At 46.6% G+C, this 24,635-nt stretch overlaps 1 protein-coding gene across 7 annotated transcripts in view; it reads left to right on the top strand.

The window, feature by feature from the left end:
- The window catches only part of map4k2 (mitogen-activated protein kinase kinase kinase kinase 2), a 66,270-nt gene that overhangs the window by 12,459 nt on the left and 29,176 nt on the right, over positions 1–24,635 (top strand). For all 7 annotated transcript variants that reach the window (XM_079258172.1, XM_079258170.1, XM_079258171.1 and 4 more), the window contains exons 2-13: positions 477–534; positions 1,764–1,854; positions 2,091–2,155; positions 2,530–2,585; positions 3,121–3,168; positions 3,253–3,295; positions 3,385–3,457; positions 6,244–6,375; positions 6,483–6,545; positions 6,628–6,709; positions 7,953–8,069; positions 9,474–9,552. In XM_079258172.1, coding sequence (XP_079114298.1) covers positions 477–534; positions 1,764–1,854; positions 2,091–2,155; positions 2,530–2,585; positions 3,121–3,168; positions 3,253–3,295; positions 3,385–3,457; positions 6,244–6,375; positions 6,483–6,545; positions 6,628–6,709; positions 7,953–8,069; positions 9,474–9,552 — 907 coding nt within the window. The remainder of the gene's footprint in view (positions 1–476; positions 535–1,763; positions 1,855–2,090; positions 2,156–2,529; positions 2,586–3,120; positions 3,169–3,252; positions 3,296–3,384; positions 3,458–6,243; positions 6,376–6,482; positions 6,546–6,627; positions 6,710–7,952; positions 8,070–9,473; positions 9,553–24,635) is intronic.

The following is a 24,635-nucleotide window of genomic DNA, read 5'->3' as shown; positions in this document are numbered from 1 at the left end:
AATCTGTTTTCCCCGTCACTGTTCCGCCGGACAATTACTGTTAAAGTAATTAGATTACTGTCTTTCTGCTGCACATAGAAATCAGTTTAACTTGGACATTAAGTCCAGAAACCAGAACATATTTAAGGTTCTGACTGGACTGAATATATCATTTTACATTGAGATTCAGTCTTAAAGTAAACTCGGCTGCAACCAGTCCACGTCTCAGAACATTTAAACCAATCAGAATTCAGCAGATGCTCCGAACATTTCAGCTCAAACATAAAAACAGTTACTCATAAACAAAGAAAGCCTGGAAGGAATAGTTTTCATTTCTGCCCCACTGGCTGCGAGTTCGTCCAGGATTTTCAGCTGTTAGTGTTAGCATAGCTGAAGAAACAGGAATCAAACCTCCGTACCTGCAGTCTGTCTGCAGTAAAAACTGATTATAACTTCTATTAATTCACAAAATGACTTAATCTTCCTTTCCTTTTCAGGCTCGAAATATCAGGACGTCGGAACTGGCAGCGATTAAGATTGTCAAGCTGGATCCTGGTATGTGTGAACAGGACACATGCTTCCGTCGTACAGCTTTATTTGGACTAAAATGGGAATATAAACAGAATTCTGTTGTTTCCACATCTCATCATCCCATATCTTATTGTCAACAGAAGATAAAAACATGTCAGATGTTCAAACTGAACCGGGATAGTCCATCCTGCACCACATGCTGGCGAATGACGCTAAAGTGTTAGCTAGCGCTAAAATGAGCCCAACTTGCGCGTTGATCTTGACTTCATGTTTTTAACAAACCAGAAGCAGCTGCAGCGTCTATCCTGCTGTGAGCTTCAGTTACACACGACGCGATGAAGAAAAAGCCAAAACAGCTGGCGACATGTTTTACATCAACGGGACGGCAGGAGCTGCTGGAGGACCGGACGAGCGGATCCGGACAACAAAGTCCTGCGGAGCTTTCCAGCTGGAGCATGTCGCAGTCAGGACAACGACGTCCCGCGGAGCTTTCCAGCTGGAACATGTCGCAGTCAGGACAACGACGTCCCGCGGAGCTTTCCAGCTGGAACATGTCGCAGTCAGGACAACGACGTCCCACGGAGCTTTCCAGCTGGAACACGTCGCAGTCAGGACAACGACGTCCCGCGGAGCTTTCCAGCTGGAACACGTCGCAGTCTGCTGGAAGATCTGCACTCGGACTGTTACCTCTCCAGGCTGGAGCTGATTGTCCAGAGACGTAAGCTGCCGGGCAGGACAGATGGTTCTTCCTCTGCACAACGCAGCGAGGTTGTTGAAGGAGTGTTCCTTCAGAGGCTTCTTCACGCAGCTGTCAACTGAAAGCTTCGGCAGGTCATTCCTGCCGTCAGCCCCTTACATTTTTATTTCTCCTCAGAGGATTAAAAAAGAATTATTGTTCTGTTTTTAAATGTACAAACATTTAACCAAGTCCTGTCTGGAAACAGGTTTTTGGTTGCTCACTTTTTTTCTTTTTTCTTTTTTTTTCATTGCTCTTTGTTTTATTACTTCTACCTGAAGGAACCTCCGTCAGTTTCATGATCTGAAGGATTGAAACAATTAAAATCAGAACAAACACGAGTTTTCATTTAGTTTAATTTCTGGCAAACTGCAGGTTTTCATGTGAAATCCGGCAGCAGGCATGCAGCGCCTGCTAAACGCCGCCTGCAGCAGGACAACGCCGTGATTTCCTGCTCTGTCGTTTGTATGAACTGAGTTTTGTGTTTAAATACTCAGCTAGACGTCTGTCTGCACAGGTGACGACATCACGTCCATCCAGCAGGAGATCACCATGATGAAGGAGTGCAAACACAAGAACATCGTGGCCTACTTCGGCAGCTACCACAGGTGCTGTTTGAGCTGAGCGTGTGCGGGATTCCTGGGGTGGTTGGTGGATGGAAATGTGTGGAATTTGGCTGAGTTTGTCCCTCCCTGCTGCAGGACCCCCCCCACCCTGCTAGAACTCAGTGAGCTGTGGGAGCAGCAGCTCCCGGTGCTGTAAAGACATCAGCATCGGCCTGCTTCCAGGTTTTCCTTCCCACCAGAGAATTCCCACATCACGCAACATGATTGTGTCTTTCCAGGAACACCAAGCTGTGGATCTGCATGGAGTTCTGTGGGGGAGGCTCGCTGCAGGATATCTACCAGGGTACGATAATTTGTCCTGTAATATGACAGAAATATGTCAGAAATTAATTCATCTCTGTGTGACCTTCATTATGTTGACATTATAGGTAAAAAAAAAACCATCTATTTTAACTTTTATACGATGATCTGAAGCCCATAAAAAATATTTTATTTTCACTTTTGTCATATTTAACAAGTGAAAATGGATTAAATCAAATCAAACGTTTTTATTTTTCACGTCAAGGTGCAGAAACATTATTTAATGAATAAAGATTATTGTTCATGCAGAAACGTTTGTACGATGAACTGAGGTCTGGGTTTTAATTAGAAACGTGATTTAATCTTTTCTCTTTTCATCCTCTTGTTGCTTCTATTTAACCGAGCTGTTCTTCACAGTAACGGGTCCGTTAAAGGAGAAGCAGATCGCGTTTGTGTGCAGGGAAACCCTCCAGGTGAGGAGCTTTATTTTATTTTATTTTGTTTATTTTGTTTTAATTTTCAATTGTTTTGTTTTTTTCTATTTTGTTTATTTTATCTTATTTTGATTTGTTGTTTTTTTTTATTTTTCCTTTTTTTAAAATTTCATTTTGTTTTGTTTGTTTATTTTATTTTATTTTATTTTATTTTATTTTATTTTATTTCATTTTATTTAAGTCAAACTGCCGCAGAGGAGCTACGTAGAGACCAGAACATCCCATACTGCTGCAGTGCTCAGTAGAAAACACCAGGAAGATTCTACTCAGACTTTATGGTGTCTCTGTGTGTGTTTGATTTATTTTTCCCCAGGAAGCAGAACGTCGCTGCCAGCAGCTCATACCTGTAGATCTGCTCTGAGTGTCCTAATTATTCCCCAGCAGATCTTTCAGGAAATCTTATAGGAATAAATTCTGAATGACACACAAACCACGTGAAATCTGTGATAACCTGACGTGAAACTCTTTCATCTGGTTTTATCTCATAATTTTCTGGTGATTTTGCTTTTTCCAGGGTTTGTATCACTTGCATGAAACCGGCAAAATGCACAGAGACATAAAGGTACCGCTGAACTTCTTCCTGTCGCTCATGATTACAGTTTGGTTGTCATGGAAACGGCATCTGACACATGTTTGTCCTCTCCAGGGAGCCAACATCCTCCTGACGGAGAGAGGAGATGTGAAACTGGGTGAGTGAGGGTCGCTGATGGTAGGTCGTTCTAAACAGATGGTCAGCGCTGGTTTCCAGCCTCCCACTGTGCGTCTCCTCTGTGTCCAGCTGACTTCGGAGTGGCAGCAGAGATCAGCGCTTCGGTCGCCAAAAGGAAGTCTTTCATTGGAACTCCCTACTGGTGAGCAACCCTCCCCTGAGCATCCACATATACCACATCGGTTAGGGTGGGACGGAAAGTCCACACGGAAGATGTCCTGAAATTGTGTCAGTGGACAGTGTCAACCAGTTCGTCCCAGTATGCAGAGATTAAACCAGATCGTCCCATAGTTTACCGCTGACACCGGACTGGTTTGTTCCCAGAGGCTGAAACGCAGACTGGAGACAGAAAAACGGCGTTCATGTGGTCTCCTCGGATAAGACGTCACTCAGATAAAATGTATTAGCATCGAAGTGGGCGGAGTCACGAAGCCTGTTCCTGTTCTGCCGTCTTCATCATGAAACGAGTGTCTCTGCGAGGACACGGTCAGAGTACACATGTTTACGTATCAGTGTAGGTGTTACTGGGAAAGATGAAAGGAAGATGGCACAACGCAGAAATGAAAAACGTTTCAAGCTTGTCTACAAAATGGACGGGACGTCTCTGCAGCTCCAGCAGAACACACAGCGGTGTGGGAACATCACCTCAGAGGAGCTGAAGCAGAACTTAATCAGAAAAGCTTTGGTTCAGGAAATGTCTGGACGTTTTGGCACCGTCTAGTTTCATGTCCCCCAACTGGAGGAACTTTTAAAAAGGTGAAGCTCGACATGAAGCCGAATGAAGAACTTGGTTGGTTAAACAGCAGCTCCGACTGCAGCCAGCACCGGGTTGCTTCTGATCTGACGGAAGTAGTAGCAGTGATCAGCTCTTTTATTCTCTCGTATCGATCAATCAATCCTGAACTTAATCAATCTGAATCATATAAAGGCAGAATTTGTGATCCTGGCATACGCTGAATTGCTGTAAACTGTTGTCCCACCCTGGGATTTCCACCTCTCGTAACTTAACTCTGTATTCTTTCCATCTGCTGCGTTTTAATTCCAGACATGTTGGCAATGGATGGATGGATGGATGGATGGATGGATGATGGATGGATGGATGGGTGGATGTGTGGATGGATGGATGATGAAAGATGGATGGATGGATGGATGGGTGGATGATGGATGGATGGATGGATGGGTGGATGATGGATGATGGATGGATGATGAAAGATGGATGGATGGATGGATGGGTGGATGATGGATGGATGGATGGATGGGTGGATGATGGATGATGGATGGATGGATGATGGATGGATGGATGGATGATGGATGGATGATGGATGGATGGATGGATGGATGATGGATGGATGGATGGATGGATGATGGATGGATGGATGGATGGGTGGATGATGGATGGATGGATGGATGGGTGGATGTGTGGATGGATGGATGATGAAAGATGGATGGATGGATGGATGATGATGGATGGATGTAACTCTGGACTGCGCCACTAGATGACGCAGTCTGGAGCGACAGGAAAAAAACACTCAAACACTGAAGCACAAACTCAGAAAAAGACACACAAAGTCCCGGAAGGCGGTGTGTCATGTGGGAGGGGACCGGGGGTGGTTGAGGAGGGGGACAGAGCGTCTATGAACATCTCTTCTTCCGTTCTCAGGGGGGGTTGCACCGGCCCAAGGCCGCTGGGAAGCCGAATCCAGATATGATTGTTGTTTGGGTTCCAGGCGAGGAAAACAATTTGCCCTCGGCCTTGAGTCCATAGCCGATCTCAGACAGGCAGCTCCAGACAGCTGAATGGGGGGGTCAATTTCCACTGATTCTAGCAGACATCTTCTCCATGTTGTTGTCGAGTCTGCGTACCAGCTCTGGGACCAACACAAGATGACCAGTATGGACCAGACTGCCATCCTGCTTACGGTCGAGTCCGGTCAGCGCAAGAGTCTGAGCACTGCTAGCTCGGCACATACCGTTACAGAATTCAGGCAGCCTGCCAGTTGTTGTCAGAATCTCACGGGTCTTCAGGTAGATCAGGACTCCACCAGCGCCAATCAGCAGAATCCCAATCACCAATAATCCAAAGATGTAAACATCCACCACGTCCTCAGAGGACAGAACCGCCCGACACATCGGTCTCCACCTGGCCCATGAGTCCTGAACGTATCCAGCCGGAAGTGTCCCCTCAGGACATGCGGGCTCCCCTCTGCCCGATCTCCGGGTTGAGAAAATTTGATCAATTGCGTTGAGAGACCAGCCAATCAGATCCATGATGTAAAATGAGAAAAAGAGATGTAAGAAGAGGCTTTGAGTCAGACAGGACAAGTAGCGGGCCAGAGTGGGAGGGAGGAAAGAATGGATGGATGATGGATGGATGGATGGATGGATGACTCAGATCAGCTGTGGTGGACCACAAGGTTCGGTCCCTGGTCTAGCAGCTTATTTAGGACATAAATGATGGTTTCTATGCTGATGACACTCAGCTGTACATGTGAATAAAAACCACAGATCCCAGCAGCTTATTGGTCCATTTATGCTGGACGGAGAAGACAGATATGCAGATGGACAGTTCCGCCACCTACTGTGTCTGTTTCATTCATCTTTTGGACAGTTTTCACAATGGCCATCACTTGATGCAGAACCTGGAGGCGTACCACTGGAAAGGTGGGGCAGTGTTGAGTTGTGTAGCTGACACAAGAAACAGGAACCAGACAAAAGAACAGGAAATGTAAGAAAAAGGAACTAACCAGAGAAGAAGAATAGGAACAGGAGGAAAATGGAAACCACCCAATAATGGTCTCAAACATCCATCTCAGACTGCCTTAACCTGCTTTGTGTCCTCCAGACCACTAAGATCCACAGATGGGTCCTTCTGACTTTTCCCAAACAACTCTCATTGTGTTTCTTTTTCTTTGCGTCTGGTCGGACCAGGATGGCTCCGGAGGTGGCTGCGGTGGAGAAGAAGGGCGGCTACAACCACTTGTGTGACATCTGGGCTGTGGGCATCACTGCCATTGAGCTGGCTGAGCTCCAGCCGCCCATGTTTGACCTCCACCCGATGAGGTGAGTCGGCTCCAACCCTGACAGACGGAGATAAACACTAAAGACATTGGAAACATCATTTGGGAAAAAAGAAAAAAGTGTTTTTCAGTGAATGAAACATGTTTCAGAGCTTTGATGCTGATGTCCAAGAGCAGTTTCCAGCCTCCGAAGCTGAAGGATAAAACCAGGTGGTGAGTTTCAGAGTTGTTTTTCTCTCCTTAACCTCAACTTTATTTTCCTGATGCATCAACCTTTGTCTGATTCCATCTGCAGGTCTGCAGGTTTCCAAAGCTTTGTGAAGATGGCTCTGATTAAAAACCCCCGTAAAAGACCCTCGGCTGAGACTCTGCTGCAGGTTAGCTTGTTATTATCCTCAAAACCTCTGCTGATGTGTCTCACGTGACTCTGCCTTCACTTGAAATGGATCATGAAGGTCCTGCTGGTTTCCATGGAGATGAAGTTCCAGCGGGTTTCCATGGAGATGAAGGCCCAGCTGGTTTCCGTTTCCATGGAGATTAAGGCCCAGCTGGTTTCCATGGAGATGAAGGCCCAGCTGGTTTCCATGGAGATGAAGTTCCAGCTAGTTGCCATGGAGATGAAGTTCCAGCTAGTTGCCATGGAGATGAAGTTCCAGCTAGTTGCCATGGAGATGAAGGGGTTTATAGTGAACTAGTTACTCTTCCCATCATATTCAGCTTTGTGTCGACGTCTGTCTACAACGCTACTGGTGTCATAAGATGAACTTGGGCGTTATCCGTTTATTCTCCGGTCTGTGATTGGTCGGTAGAGGTGTTTGTCAACGTTTACCAATGGCTTGCTGAGACATCTTTTATTATAATTGAAATATAATTATTCTCTAGTCTGGGACCCGGGAAGGCTTCTGGTGGTTCTTGACACATCTCGAAACGGCTCAGGTTCCTCCTCCGACATTAGTTCAGTAACTCCCAGGACTACTTCACTCACTCCGAGGACTGTTTTACCAGATCCCAGGATTACTGTAGTCATTGCTAGGTGAGTCAGGCTGCTATCTTCTGGTAAAGTAATGTTTATAGGAAGAGATGACCATTCCTCATGTGTTCCAGGTGAATTTACTCACAACACAGTACAACACATGTTGACGTCTCAGCTTCCTTTAGAGACCAGCATCATGCATACAACCTTTGTAGGTGTGAAGATGTACTCGTTTCTTTGACAGGCAGGAAAAATAAAAAGACGGGGATAATGAGAGGAAATGAGAGAGTCATCTGTCTTGGATTCTGTGCTGCGCTACACATAAAGTATTCATGAGGTGGATGGTTCAGTCCAGTTTTAATGGTTCAGACATGAACATGTGCACAGTTGCTGTTTCACAGCCGGAGGGTTTCTGTAACGTACAGGACAAGGACTGAGGCTGTATAAGGAGCAATCGGACTCGCTGAAGTTTGGCAACACTGTGAACCGCTTTCCTTTCAGACATCCGGCAATACTTCCAAATAATATGCACAAAAATCTGGTCTTCCCCTAAAAACTGCAGAAACGGGAGTTTGGTGTGTTTTAATGTTCAGATCACCATCATCTGCTGTGTGTTCAAATTCATGCTGTGCACCTTGTTCCTGCAGCATCCCTTTGTGACGCAGCTGCTGACCCGAAACCTGGTCATCGAGCTGCTGGACATGGCCAACAGCCCCGAGCTCCACACCCCTGTCACGCTCAGCATCGACGACGGCGACCTGGAGGTCGGTGCCTCTCCAGTCACCACTTTCCAAACACTTTTAAACAATGGCTGTCCGTTATCACAATGAAACCAGAAAGCAAAGGTTGCAGCTCAGTTTCTCAGAAGTTGGGACAAAAAGGAACCCGTTGGTCTTCTGACGCAGGCTGTAAAAACACAGTTTAAAAGAAACTTTAACGACTTGTAAGAAAGTAAAATGTGAACCCTGTAAAACACAGCTGAAGCGGAGAATATCTCAGGAAACGTGATGGTCTGTTCTGAGGCCAGTACCTGTAGTGGTGCAGGATTAATAGACCAGGTGAGGTTCAGGAGGCGGTGAAGAAGTCCACAGGGAAGACTTTACTTTGTCAACAAGACAATAAATGGGACAATGTTCAAACACAGAAACTATTTAAACTGAAAATAATAAATGTTTACATTAACTTAAAATAGAGCAAATTCATATTTTTGGGGAAATAAGTAAAATAAAAAGAGATAAATATATTATTTAAGATTTAAACATAAAAATTAATGAGAAAAAGTCTTGATAAATAGAAGTAAAATTAAATTAAAAAAAAAAAAATTAAAATAAGATTATTACCAAAAGGTTGTCTAGAAACAGTTGAAAGTTTAAACAGAAATCATCATTTCTGTCACACTTTGCACATGAATGTAGAGTCTCCGTATGCAGGGAATCGATCAGCAAGACAATCGTTTTATATACTGATGGAATAAATATTAATTGAAATGTGGCAAAGACATAAAAACATGTTAAACTAATAATGAAAAATGATACATTGGTATAAATGAACATGTTAAAGGAAACATGTCAAAGCTGTCCACAGAAGGTTTTACTGTTTTCAGCAAGACGATATTTAACTGAAGGAAATCATTATTGGTGGAAACACTTTAATTCGTAAAGATAAATAAAAATACAACAGGTTATTTGTTTAGGGAAATGGATATGTGCAATATGCCGGAAAAAGAGAGAAAGTTTCAGTATTTAAGATCTAAATATAGACATAAATGAAAATAAATGGTTTCATTGATACATGGAACTAAAATAAAACAATAATCAAATTAAAAACAGCCTCTGAACAGAAAGATTAATTATAATATCTGAAAGTTTAATGAAAAATAATTTATTTCACATATTAAAAAAATAATAATTTATAAATTAATTTAGTTAGATTTCAGAGATTTTTTTTGGGATATTTATTTTACAGAAAAATCAAAATATTGTAATATTTTGTCAGTTTTGATAGTTTCACAAACAAAAGAAAAAAACTGCAGGTGTGAAATTTAAAATATTTGTATTGAAAAAGAAAAAAAAAAAGGGATTCAGCATTTTAAGACAAAGTTTAAATAAAGTTTTTTCTGCGTAGTTGTGAAGTCTGACTTGTGGTTTTCTGCTGTTTGCTGTGGACAGGTGGGAGACGTGTCTCCTGACAAGATCCAGTCAGCAGGAAAACGCCTGCCTGCAGAGAGGACGCTGTCCGAGGAACAATGTGAGGACAAACGTCTGTCCCCTGAGTAGCGTTAGCATCGCCACAGCTCCTCATTACCAAGCTGAAGCTTATTAACATAAATGTTGTCATCATGAAAATAACTTTTAAATTTGACATTTCCAGGCCCTGCAAGACGAACAGCTTTCCCATCAGCCTCTGCAGCGCTAGTTACAGATTAGCTTTAATGTTAGCATGCTGTTGTAACTCAGTCTGTTAGAGCCACGACCCCGACGTAACGTACGCTGGCGTTCACGCCCCCACCTACATGCCCCCCGTCAGCTTCTCTCAGACATAATTTCTAATTCAGATTTTTAGTATAGCATAGATGCTAACTTTGGAGTTCATGTGTTATTGTGTTGAAAATTAAGGGGCTAATTTCAGAGATTTATCTTGGCAAAATCTGAAATTTATTTAATAAATGTAGGTTTTCTATTGTTTTACAATAATCTGGCAACCCCCATGGATTCCCGCGCCCCCAGGCTGAGAACCACCCTGTTAAATGAAGATGACTAAACAAATCATGACTTATGATGTGAACAGACTTTTTCTGAATATATTTGCAATGTTGCAAAGTTGTTAGCGGCGGTACCATGTGCTTCAGTGTAATCGGTGTACCAGGAAATTGTGCACAGACAAATGTTCTGCGAGTAAATGCGTGACTTTTTTGAGTTTAAAACATATTTATTTCCATACATTTGGTTATTATTGCTTGTAATTAATTCCAGTCTGTTCTGGTCTGGATGCGAAAGCATTCGACAACGTGCCTTGTGACTGTACATGTGAAGATCTACTGTATGTTGGCTGAAAAGTGGCTTTATTGTCCTCCACCACGCCAAGTATTCAGTGCTGTAATCTCCATAATATGAATGAGGACAAAAGCCTCTCAGTTATCCTGCTGATGCTGAAACTCCTCTGTACATGTGGGATGAAGGCTGCGTCAGAGGATGGCACTGAAAACATGCCTGATGAGTGACACAGAAGTACTTGTATGTACTCACCAGAGTGATTTCACACTGTGGAGCTTTTATGAAAGGCTGACCTTTCACTGTGGCCAACAGTGTGTTATAATTCAACAAGGTGTCAACCACAGTTTCCTGTTCAGATATTGTCACTAAATGACACGTAAACCACAACCACCTGAATCGCTAAAAAAACTTTGCTGTACCTGCTAAATAAGCACCAATACCTGCATATAATGCTCTATTTTAGTTTAGATATGAAGGGTAGCATCAAAAGAAAATGTATTTCTTTATTAGGAGAGACTGAAGATGATATTTTATCTCCACTCACCTTGTAGTACTGGGTCAGACGGACCTCATTCCGCCAGAGCTCCTCGAATGGAAGAGACTAAACAAGGTGCTGGAAACCTTCCTCTGATATTTTGCTCCATCTTAAAATGAACCATCAAACAGTTGCTGCACACCCACGACAAGAAAAACCCGTTCCACCTCATTACCACGAGAATCTCTCGTTCCACCTCATCACCATGAGAATCTCCCGTTCCACCTCATCATCATGAGAATCTGCCGTTCCACCTCATCACGATGAGAATCTCCCGTTCCACCTCATCACCATGAGAATATCCCGTTCCACCTCATCACCATGAGAATCTCCCGTTCCACCTCATCACCATGAGAATCTTCCGTTCCACCTCATCACCATGAGAATCTCTCGTTCCACCTCATCACCATGACAATATCCTGTTCCACCTCATCACCATGAGAATCTCTCGTTCCACCTCATCACCATGAGAATCCCCCGTTCCACCTCATCATGATGAGAATCTCGCGTTCCACCTCATCACCATGAGAATATCCCGTTCCACCTCATCACCATGAGAATCTCCCGTTCCACCTTATCACCATGAGAATCTCTCGTTCCACCTCATCACCATGAGAATCTCCCGTTCCACCTCTTCAGGATGAGAATCTCCCGTTCCACCTCATCATGCTGAGAATCTCCCGTTCCACCTCATCACCATGAGAATCTCCCGTTCCACCTCATCACCATGAGAATATCCCGTTCCACCTCATCACCATGAGAATCTCCCGTTCCACCTCATCACCATGAGAATCTCCCGTTCCACCTCATCACCATGAGAATCTCTCGTTCCAACTTATCACCATGAGAATCTCTCGTTCCACCTCATCACCATTAGAATCTCCCGTTCCACCTCTTCAGGATGAGAATCTCCCGTTCCACCTCATCATGATGAGAATCTCCCGTTCCACCTCATCACCATGAGAATCTCCCGTTCCACCTCATCACCATGAGAATCTTCCGTTCCACCTCATCACCATGAGAATCTCCCGTTCCACCTCATCATGATGAGAATCTCCCGTTCCACCTCATCATCATGAGAATCTCCCGTTCCACCTCATCACCATGAGAATCTCCCGTTCCACCTCATCACCATGAGAATCTCCCGTTCCACCTCATCACCATGAGAATATCCCGTTCCACCTCATCACCATGAGAATCTCCCGTTCCACCTTATCACCATGAGAATCTCTCGTTCCACCTCATCACCATGAGAATCTCCCGTTCCACCTCTTCAGGATAAGAATCTCCCATTCCACCTCATCATGATGAGAATCTCCCGTTCCACCTCATCACCATGAGAATCTCCCGTTCCACCTCATCACCATGAGAATCTTCCGTTACACCTCATCACCATGAGAATCTCCCGTTCCACCTCATCATGATGAGAATCTCCCGTTCCACCTCATCATCATGAGAATCTCCCGTTCCACCTCATCACCATGAGAATCTCCCGTTCCACCTCATCACCATGAGAATCTCTCGTTCCACCTCATCACCATGAGAATCTCCCGTTCCACCTCATCATCATGAGAATCTCCCGTTCCACCTCATCACGATGAGAATCTCTCGTTCCACCTCATCACCATGAGAATATCCCGTTCCACCTCTTCAGGATGAGAATCTCCCGTTCCACCTCATCATGATGAGAATCTCCCGTTCCACCTCATCACCATGAGAATCTCCCGTTCCACCTCATCACCATGAGAATATCCCGTTCCACCTCATCACCATGAGAATCTCCCGTTCCACCTCATCATAATGAGAATCTCCCGTTCCACCTCATCATGATGAGAATCTCCCGTTCCACCTCATCATGATGAGAATCTCCCGTTCCACCTCATCACCATGAGAATCTCCCGTTCCACCTCATCACCATGAGAATCTCCCGTTCCACCTCATCACCATGAGAATCTCTCGTTCCAACTTATCACCATGAGAATCTCTCGTTCCACCTCATCACCATGAGAATCTCCCGTTCCACCTCTTCAGGATGAGAATCTCCCGTTCCACCTCATCATGATGAGAATCTCCCGTTCCACCTCATCACCATGAGAATCTCCCGTTCCACCTCTTCAGGATGAGAATCTCCCGTTCCACCTCATCATGATGAGAATCTCCCGTTCCACCTCATCACCATGAGAATCTCCCGTTCCACCTCATCACCATGAGAATCTTCCGTTCCACCTCATCACCATGAGAATCTCCCGTTCCACCTCATCATGATGAGAATCTCCCGTTCCACCTCATCATGATGAGAATCTCCCGTTCCACCTCATCACCATGAGAATCTCCCGTTCAACCTCATGACGATGAGAATCTCCCGTTCCACCTCATCACCATGAGAATCACCCGTTCCACCTCATCACCATGAGAATCTCTCGTTCCACCTCATCACCATGAGAATCTCCCGTTCCACCTCTTCAGGATGAGAATCTCCCGTTCCACCTCATCATGATGAGAATCTCCCGTTCCACCTCATCACCATGAGAATCTCCCGTTCCACCTCATCACCATGAGAATCTTCCGTTCCACCTCATCACCATGAGAATCTCCCGTTCCACCTCATCATGATGAGAATCTCCCGTTCCACCTCATCATCATGAGAATCTCCCGTTCCACCTCATCACCATGAGAATCTCCCGTTCCACCTCATCACCATGAGAATCTCCCGTTCCACCTCATCACCATGAGAATCTCCCGTTCCACCTCATCACCATGAGAATCTCCCGTTCCACCTTATCACCATGAGAATCTCTCGTTCCACCTCATCACCATGAGAATCTCCCGTTCCACCTCTTCAGGATGAGAATCTCCCGTTCCACCTCATCATGATGAGAATCTCCCGTTCCACCTCATCACCATGAGAATCTCCCGTTCCACCTCATCACCATGAGAATATCCCGTTCCACCTCATCACCATGAGAATCTCCCGTTCCACCTCATCATAATGAGAATCTCCAGTTCCACCTCATCATGATGAGAATCTCCCGTTCCACCTCATCACCATGAGAATCTCCCGTTCCACCTCATCACCATAAGAATCTCTCGTTCCACCTCATCACCATGAGAATCTCCCGTTCCACCTCATCACCATGAGAATCTCTCGTTCCAACTTATCACCATGAGAATCTCTCGTTCCACCTCATCACCATGAGAATCTCCCGTTCCACCTCTTCAGGATAAGAATCTCCCATTCCACCTCATCATGATGAGAATCTCCCGTTCCACCTCATCACCATGAGAATCTCCCGTTCCACCTCATCACCATGAGAATCTTCCGTTACACCTCATCACCATGAGAATCTCCCGTTCCACCTCATCATGATGAGAATCTCCCGTTCCACCTCATCATCATGAGAATCTCCCGTTCCACCTCATCACCATGAGAATCTCCCGTTCCACCTCATCACCATGAGAATCTCTCATTCCACCTCATCACCATGAGAATCTCTCGTTCCACCTCATCATCATGAGAATCTCCCGTTCCACCTCATCACGATGAGAATCTCTCGTTCCACCTCATCACCATGAGAATATCCCGTTCCACCTCTTCAGGATGAGAATCTCCCGTTCCACCTCATCATGATGAGAATCTCCCGTTCCACCTCATCACCATGAGAATCTCCCGTTCCACCTCATCACCATGAGAATATCCCGTTCCACCTCATCACCATGAGAATCTCCCGTTCCACCTCATCATAATGAGAATCTCCCGTTCCACCTCATCATGATGAGAATCTCCCGTTCCACCTCATCATGATGAGAATCTCCCGTTCCACCTCATCACCATGAGAATCTCCCGTTCCACCTCATCACCATGAGAATCTCCCGTTCCACCTCATCACCATGAGAATCTCTCGTTCCACCTCATCACCATGAGAATCTCCCGTTCCACCTCTTCAGGATGAGAATCTCCCGTTCCACCTCATCATGATGAGAATCTCCCGTTCCACCTCATCACCATGAGAATCTCCCGTTCCACCTCATCACCATGAGAATCTTCCGTTCCACCTCATCACCATGAGAATCTCCCGTTCCACCTCATCATGATGAGAATCTCCCGTTCCACCTCATCATCATGAGAATCTCCCGTTCCACCTCATCACCATGAGAATCTCCCGTTCCACCTCATCACCATGAGAATCTCCCGTTCCACCTCATCACCATGAGAATCTCCCGTTCCACCTCATCACCATGAGAATCTCCCGTTCCACCTTATCACCATGAGAATCTCTCGTTCCACCTCATCACCATGAGAATCTCCCGTTCCACCTCTTCAGGATGAGAATCTCCCGTTCCACCTCATCATGATGAGAATCTCCCGTTCCACCTCATCACCATGAGAATCTCCCGTTCCACCTCATCACCATGAGAATATCCCGTTCCACCTCATCACCATGAGAATCTCCCGTTCCACCTCATCATAATGAGAATCTCCAGTTCCACCTCATCATGATGAGAGTCTCCCGTTCCACCTCATCACCATGAGAATCTCCCGTTCCACCTCATCACCATAAGAATCTCTCGTTCCACCTCATCACCATGAGAATCTCCCGTTCCACCTCATCACCATGAGAATCTCTCGTTCCAACTTATCACCATGAGAATCTCTCGTTCCACCTCATCACCATGAGAATCTCCCGTTCCACCTCTTCAGGATAAGAATCTCCCATTCCACCTCATCATGATGAGAATCTCCCGTTCCACCTCATCACCATGAGAATCTCCCGTTCCACCTCATCACCATGAGAATCTTCCGTTACACCTCATCACCATGAGAATCTCCCGTTCCACCTCATCATGATGAGAATCTCCCGTTCCACCTCATCATCATGAGAATCTCCCGTTCCACCTCATCACCATGAGAATCTCCCGTTCCACCTCATCACCATGAGAATCTCTCATTCCACCTCATCACCATGAGAATCTCCCGTTCCACCTCATCATCATGAGAATCTCCCGTTCCACCTCATCACGATGAGAATCTCTCGTTCCACCTCATCACCATGAGAATATCCCGTTCCACCTCTTCAGGATGAGAATCTCCCGTTCCACCTCATCATGATGAGAATCTCCCGTTCCACCTCATCACCATGAGAATCTCCCGTTCCACCTCATCACCATGAGAATATCCCGTTCCACCTCATCACCATGAGAATCTCCCGTTCCACCTCATCATAATGAGAATCTCCCGTTCCACCTCATCATGATGAGAATCTCCCGTTCCACCTCATCATGATGAGAATCTCCCGTTCCACCTCATCACCATGAGAATCTCCCGTTCCACCTCATCACCATGAGAATCTCCCGTTCCACCTCATCACCATGAGAATCTCTCGTTCCAACTTATCACCATGAGAATCTCTCGTTCCACCTCATCACCATGAGAATCTCCCGTTCCACCTCTTCAGGATGAGAATCTCCCGTTCCACCTCATCATGATGAGAATCTCCCGTTCCACCTCATCACCATGAGAATCTCCCGTTCCACCTCATCACCATGAGAATATCCCGTTCCACCTCTTCAGGATGAGAATCTCCCGTTCCACCTCATCATGATGAGAATCTCCCGTTCCACCTCATCACCATGAGAATCTCCCGTTCCACCTCATCACCATGAGAATATCCCGTTCCACCTCATCACCATGAGAATCTCCCGTTCCACCTCATCATAATCAGAATCTCCCGTTCCACCTCATCATGATGAGAATCTCCCGTTCCACCTCATCATGATGAGAATCTCCCGTTCCACCTCATCACCATGAGAATCTCCCGTTCCACCTCATCACCATGAGAATCTCCCGTTCCACCTCATCACCATGAGAATCTCTCGTTCCAACTTATCACCATGAGAATCTCTCGTTCCACCTCATCACCATGAGAATCTCCCGTTCCACCTCTTCAGGATGAGAATCTCCCGTTCCACCTCATCATGATGAGAATCTCCCGTTCCACCTCATCACCATGAGAATCTCCCGTTCCACCTCATCACCATGAGAATCTTCCGTTCCACCTCATCACCATGAGAATCTCCCGTTCCACCTCATCATGATGAGAATCTCCCGTTCCACCTCATCATGATGAGAATCTCCCGTTCCACCTCATCACCATGAGAATCTCCCGTTCAACCTCATGACGATGAGAATCTCCCGTTCCACCTCATCACCATGAGAATCACCCGTTCCACCTCATCACCATGAGAATCTCCCGTTCCACCTCATCATGATGAGAATCTCCCGTTCCACCTCATCACCATGAGAATCTCCCGTTCCACCTCTTCAGGATGAGAATCTCCCGTTCCACCTCATCATGATGAGAATCTCCCGTTCCACCTCATCACCATGAGAATCTCCCGTTCCACCTCATCACCATGAGAATCTCCCGTTCCACCTCATCATGATGAGAATCTCTCTTTCCACCTCATCACCATGAGAATCCCCCGTTCCACCTCATCATGATGAGAATCTCGCGTTCCACCTCATCACCATGAGAATATCCCGTTCCACCTCATCACCATGAGAATCTCCCGTTCCACCTTATCACCATGAGAATCTCTCGTTCCACCTCATCACCAGTAGAATCTCCCGTTCCACCTCTTCAGGATGAGAATCTCCCGTTCCACCTCATCATGATGAGAATCTCCCGTTCCACCTCATCACCATGAGAATCTCCCGTTCCACCTCATCACCATGAGAATATCCCGTTCCACCTCATCACCATGAGAATCTCCCGTTCCACCTCATCATAATGAGAATCTCCCGTTCCACCTCATCATGATGAGAATCTCCCGTTCCACCTCATCACCATGAGAATCTCCCGTTCCACCTCATCACCATGAGAATCTTCCGTTCCACCTCATCACCATGAGAATCTCTCGTTCCACCTCATCACCATGACAATATCCTGTTCCACCTCATCACCATGAGAATCTCTCGTTCCACCTCATCACCATGAGAATCCCCCGTTCCACCTCATCATGATGAGAATCTCGCGTTCCACCTCATCACCATGAGAATATCCCGTTCCACCTCATCACCATGAGAATCTCCCGTTCCACCTTATCACCATGAGAATCTCTCGTTCCACCTCATCACCATGAGAATCTCCCGTTCCACCTCTTCAGGATGAGAATCTCCCGTTCCACCTCATCATGCTGAGAATCTCCCGTTCCACCTCATCACCATGAGAATCTCCCGTTCCACCTCATCACCATGAGAATATCCCGTTCCACCTCATCACCATGAGAATCTCCCGTTCCACCTCATCACCATGAGAATCTCCCGTTCCACCTCATCACCATGAGAATCTCTCGTTCCAACTTATCACCATGAGAATCTCTCGTTCCACCTCATCACCATTAGAATCTCCCGTTCCACCTCTTCAGGATGAGAATCTCCCGTTCCACCTCATCATGATGAGAATCTCCCGTTCCACCTCATCACCATGAGAATCTCCCGTTCCACCTCATCACCATGAGAATCTTCCGTTCCACCTCATCACCATGAGAATCTCCCGTTCCACCTCATCATGATGAGAATCTCCCGTTCCACCTCATCATCATGAGAATCTCCCGTTCCACCTCATCACCATGAGAATCTCCCGTTCCACCTCATCACCATGAGAATCTCCCGTTCCACCTCATCACCATGAGAATATCCCGTTCCACCTCATCACCATGAGAATCTCCCGTTCCACCTTATCACCATGAGAATCTCTCGTTCCACCTCATCACCATGAGAATCTCCCGTTCCACCTCTTCAGGATGAGAATCTCCCGTTCCACCTCATCATGATGAGAATCTCCCGTTCCACCTCATCACCATGAGAATCTCCCGTTCCACCTCATCACCATGAGAATATCCCGTTCCACCTCATCACCATGAGAATCTCCCGTTCCACCTCATCATAATGAGAATCTCCAGTTCCACCTCATCATGATGAGAATCTCCCGTTCCACCTCATCACCATGAGAATCTCCCGTTCCACCTCATCACCATAAGAATCTCTCGTTCCACCTCATCACCATGAGAATCTCCCGTTCCACCTCATCACCATGAGAATCTCTCGTTCCAACTTATCACCATGAGAATCTCTCGTTCCACCTCATCACCATGAGAATCTCCCGTTCCACCTCTTCAGGATAAGAATCTCCCATTCCACCTCATCATGATGAGAATCTCCCGTTCCACCTCATCACCATGAGAATCTCCCGTTCCACCTCATCACCATGAGAATCTTCCGTTACACCTCATCACCATGAGAATCTCCCGTTCCACCTCATCATGATGAGAATCTCCCGTTCCACCTCATCATCATGAGAATCTCCCGTTCCACCTCATCACCATGAGAATCTCCCGTTCCACCTCATCACCATGAGAATCTCTCGTTCCACCTCATCACCATGAGAATCTCCCGTTCCACCTCATCATCATGAGAATCTCCCGTTCCACCTCATCACGATGAGAATCTCTCGTTCCACCTCATCACCATGAGAATATCCCGTTCCACCTCTTCAGGATGAGAATCTCCCGTTCCACCTCATCATGATGAGAATCTCCCGTTCCACCTCATCACCATGAGAATCTCCCGTTCCACCTCATCACCATGAGAATATCCCGTTCCACCTCATCACCATGAGAATCTCCCGTTCCACCTCATCATAATGAGAATCTCCCGTTCCACCTCATCATGATGAGAATCTCCCGTTCCACCTCATCATGATGAGAATCTCCCGTTCCACCTCATCACCATGAGAATCTCCCGTTCCACCTCATCACCATGAGAATCTCCCGTTCCACCTCATCACCATGAGAATCTCTCGTTCCAACTTATCACCATGAGAATCTCTCGTTCCACCTCATCACCATGAGAATCTCCCGTTCCACCTCTTCAGGATGAGAATCTCCCGTTCCACCTCATCATGATGAGAATCTCCCGTTCCACCTCATCACCATGAGAATCTCCCGTTCCACCTCATCACCATGAGAATCTTCCGTTCCACCTCATCACCATGAGAATCTCCCGTTCCACCTCATCATGATGAGAATCTCCCGTTCCACCTCATCATGATGAGAATCTCCCGTTCCACCTCATCACCATGAGAATCTCCCGTTCAACCTCATGACGATGAGAATCTCCCGTTCCACCTCATCACCATGAGAATCACCCGTTCCACCTCATCACCATGAGAATCTCTCGTTCCACCTCATCACCATGAGAATCTCCCGTTCCACCTCTTCAGGATGAGAATCTCCCGTTCCACCTCATCATGATGAGAATCTCCCGTTCCACCTCATCACCATGAGAATCTCCCGTTCCACCTCATCACCATGAGAATCTTCCGTTCCACCTCATCACCATGAGAATCTCCCGTTCCACCTCATCATGATGAGAATCTCCCGTTCCACCTCATCATCATGAGAATCTCCCGTTCCACCTCATCACCATGAGAATCTCCCGTTCCACCTCATCACCATGAGAATCTCCCGTTCCACCTCATCACCATGAGAATCTCCCGTTCCACCTCATCACCATGAGAATCTCCCGTTCCACCTTATCACCATGAGAATCTCTCGTTCCACCTCATCACCATGAGAATCTCCCGTTCCACCTCTTCAGGATGAGAATCTCCCGTTCCACCTCATCATGATGAGAATCTCCCGTTCCACCTCATCACCATGAGAATCTCCCGTTCCACCTCATCACCATGAGAATATCCCGTTCCACCTCATCACCATGAGAATCTCCCGTTCCACCTCATCATAATGAGAATCTCCAGTTCCACCTCATCATGATGAGAATCTCCCGTTCCACCTCATCACCATGAGAATCTCCCGTTCCACCTCATCACCATAAGAATCTCTCGTTCCACCTCATCACCATGAGAATCTCCCGTTCCACCTCATCACCATGAGAATCTCTCGTTCCAACTTATCACCATGAGAATCTCTCGTTCCACCTCATCACCATGAGAATCTCCCGTTCCACCTCTTCAGGATAAGAATCTCCCATTCCACCTCATCATGATGAGAATCTCCCGTTCCACCTCATCACCATGAGAATCTCCCGTTCCACCTCATCACCATGAGAATCTCCCGTTCCACCTCATCATGATGAGAATCTCCCGTTCCACCTCATCATCATGAGAATCTCCCGTTCCACCTCATCACCATGAGAATCTCCCGTTCCACCTCATCACCATGAGAATCTCTCATTCCACCTCATCACCATGAGAATCTCCCGTTCCACCTCATCATCATGAGAATCTCCCGTTCCACCTCATCACGATGAGAATCTCTCGTTCCACCTCATCACCATGAGAATATCCCGTTCCACCTCTTCAGGATGAGAATCTCCCGTTCCACCTCATCATGATGAGAATCTCCCGTTCCACCTCATCACCATGAGAATCTCCCGTTCCACCTCATCACCATGAGAATATCCCGTTCCACCTCATCACCATGAGAATATCCCGTTCCACCTCATCACCATGAGAATCTCCCGTTCCACCTCATCATAATGAGAATCTCCCGTTCCACCTCATCATGATGAGAATCTCCCGTTCCACCTCATCACCATGAGAATCTCCCGTTCCACCTCATCACCATGAGAATCTCCCGTTCCACCTCATCACCATGAGAATCTCTCGTTCCAACTTATCACCATGAGAATCTCTCGTTCCACCTCATCACCATGAGAATCTCCCGTTCCACCTCTTCAGGATGAGAATCTCCCGTTCCACCTCATCATGATGAGAATCTCCCGTTCCACCTCATCACCATGAGAATCTCCCGTTCCACCTCATCACCATGAGAATCTTCCGTTCCACCTCATCACCATGAGAATCTCCCGTTCCACCTCATCATGATGAGAATCTCCCGTTCCACCTCATCATGATGAGAATCTCCCGTTCCACCTCATCACCATGAGAATCTCCCGTTCAACCTCATGACGATGAGAATCTCCCGTTCCACCTCATCACCATGAGAATCACCCGTTCCACCTCATCACCATGAGAATCTCCCGTTCCACCTCATCATGATGAGAATCTCGCGTTCCACCTCATCACCATGAGAATCTCCTGTTCCACCTCATCATGATGAGAATCTCCCGTTCCACCTCATCATGATGAGAATCTCGCGTTCCACCTCATCACCATGAGAATCTCCCGTTCCACCTCATCACCATGAGAATATCCCGTTCCACCTCATCATGATGAGAATCTCTCTTTCCACCTCATCACCATGAGAATCTCTCGTTCCACCTCATCACCATGAAATTCTCTCGTTTCACCTCATCACCATGAGAATCTCCCGTTCCACCTCATCACCATGAGAATCTCCCGTTCCACCTCATCATGATGAGAATCTCTCTTTCCACCTCATCACCATGAGAATCCCCCGTTCCACCTCATCATGATGAGAATCTCGCGTTCCACCTCATCACCATGAGAATATCCCGTTCCACCTCATCACCATGAGAATCTCCCGTTCCACCTTATCACCATGAGAATCTCTCGTTCCACCTCATCACCATGAGAATCTCCCTTTCCACCTCTTCAGGATGAGAATCTCCCGTTCCACCTCATCATGATGAGAATCTCCCGTTCCACCTCATCACCATGAGAATCTCCCGTTCCACCTCATCACCATGAGAATATCCCGTTCCACCTCATCACCATGAGAATCTCCCGTTCCACCTCATCATAATGAGAATCTCCCGTTCCACCTCATCATGATGAGAATCTCCCGTTCCACCTCATCACCATGAGAATCTCCCGTTCCACCTCATCACCATGAGAATCTCTCGTTCCAACTTATCACCATGAGAATCTCTCGTTCCACCTCATCATGATGAGAATCTCGCGTTCCACCTCATCACCATGAGAATCTCCCGTTCCAACTTATCACCATGAGAATCTCTCGTTCCACCTCATCACCATGAGAATCTCCCGTTCCACCTCTTCAGGATGAGAATCTCCCGTTCCACCTCATCATGATGAGAACCTCCCGTTCCACCTCATCACCATGAGAATCTCCCGTTCCACCTCATCACCATGAGAATCTTCCGTTCCACCTCATCACCATGAGAATCTCCCGTTCCACCTCATCATGATGAGAATCTCCCGTTCCACCTCATCATGATGAGAATCTCCCGTTCCACCTCATCACCATGAGAATCTCCCGTTCAACCTCATGACGATGAGAATCTCCCGTTCCACCTCATCACCATGAGAATCACCCGTTCCACCTCATCACCATGAGAATCTCCCGTTCCACCTCATCACCATGAGAATCTCCCGTTCCACCTCATCACCATGAGAATCTCCCGTTCCACCTCATCACCATGAGAATCTCTCGTTCCAACTTATCACCATGAGAATCTCTCGTTCCACCTCATCACCATGAGAATCTCCCGTTCCACCTCTTCAGGATGAGAATCTCCCGTTCCACCTCATCATGATGAGAATCTCCCGTTCCACCTCATCACCATGAGAATCTCCCGTTCCACCTCATCACCATGTGAATCTTCCGTTCCACCTCATCACCATGAGAATCTTCCGTTCCACCTCATCATGATGAGAATCTCTCTTTCCACCTCATCACCATGAGATTCACCCGTTCCACCTCATCATGATGAGAATCTCGCGTTCCACCTCACCATGAGAATATCCCGTTCCACCTCATCACCATGAGAATCTCTCGTTTCACCTCATCACCATGAAAATCTCTCGTTTCACCTCATCACCATGAGAATCTCTCGTTCCACCTCATCACCATGAGAATCTCCCGTTCCACCTCATCATGATGAGAATCTCTCGTTCCACCTCATCACCATGAGAATCTCCCGTTCCACCTCATCATGATGAGAATCTCTCTTTCCACCTCATCACCATGAGAATCCCCCGTTCCACCTCATCATGATGAGAATCTCGCGTTCCACCTCATCACCATGAGAATCTCCCGTTCCACCTCATCATCATGAGAATATCCCGTTCCACCTCATCACCATGAGAATATCCCGTTCCACCTCATCACCATGAGAATCTCCCGTTCCACCTCATCATAATGAGAATCTCCCGTTCCACCTCATCATGATGAGAATCTCCCGTTCCACCTCATCACCATGAGAATCTCCCGTTCCACCTCATCACCATGAGAATCTCCCGTTCCACCTCATCACCATGAGAATCTCTCGTTCCAACTTATCACCATGAGAATCTCTCGTTCCACCTCATCACCATGAGAATCTCCCGTTCCACCTCTTCAGGATGAGAATCTCCCGTTCCACCTCATCATGATGAGAATCTCCCGTTCCACCTCATCACCATGAGAATCTCCCGTTCCACCTCATCACCATGAGAATCTTCCGTTCCACCTCATCACCATGAGAATCTCCCGTTCCACCTCATCATGATGAGAATCTCCCGTTCCACCTCATCATGATGAGAATCTCCCGTTCCACCTCATCACCATGAGAATCTCCCGTTCAACCTCATGACGATGAGAATCTCCCGTTCCACCTCATCACCATGAGAATCACCCGTTCCACCTCATCACCATGAGAATCTCCCGTTCCACCTCATCATGATGAGAATCTCGCGTTCCACCTCATCACCATGAGAATCTCCTGTTCCACCTCATCATGATGAGAATCTCCCGTTCCACCTCATCATGATGAGAATCTCGCGTTCCACCTCATCACCATGAGAATCTCCCGTTCCACCTCATCACCATGAGAATATCCCGTTCCACCTCATCAT

The sequence above is a fragment of the Telmatherina bonti genome (genome assembly GCF_933228915.1).
Source record: "Telmatherina bonti genome assembly, chromosome: 18".
NCBI lineage: Eukaryota > Metazoa > Chordata > Actinopteri > Atheriniformes > Telmatherinidae > Telmatherina > Telmatherina bonti.
This window is presented reverse-complemented; position numbering and strand designations above follow the sequence as displayed.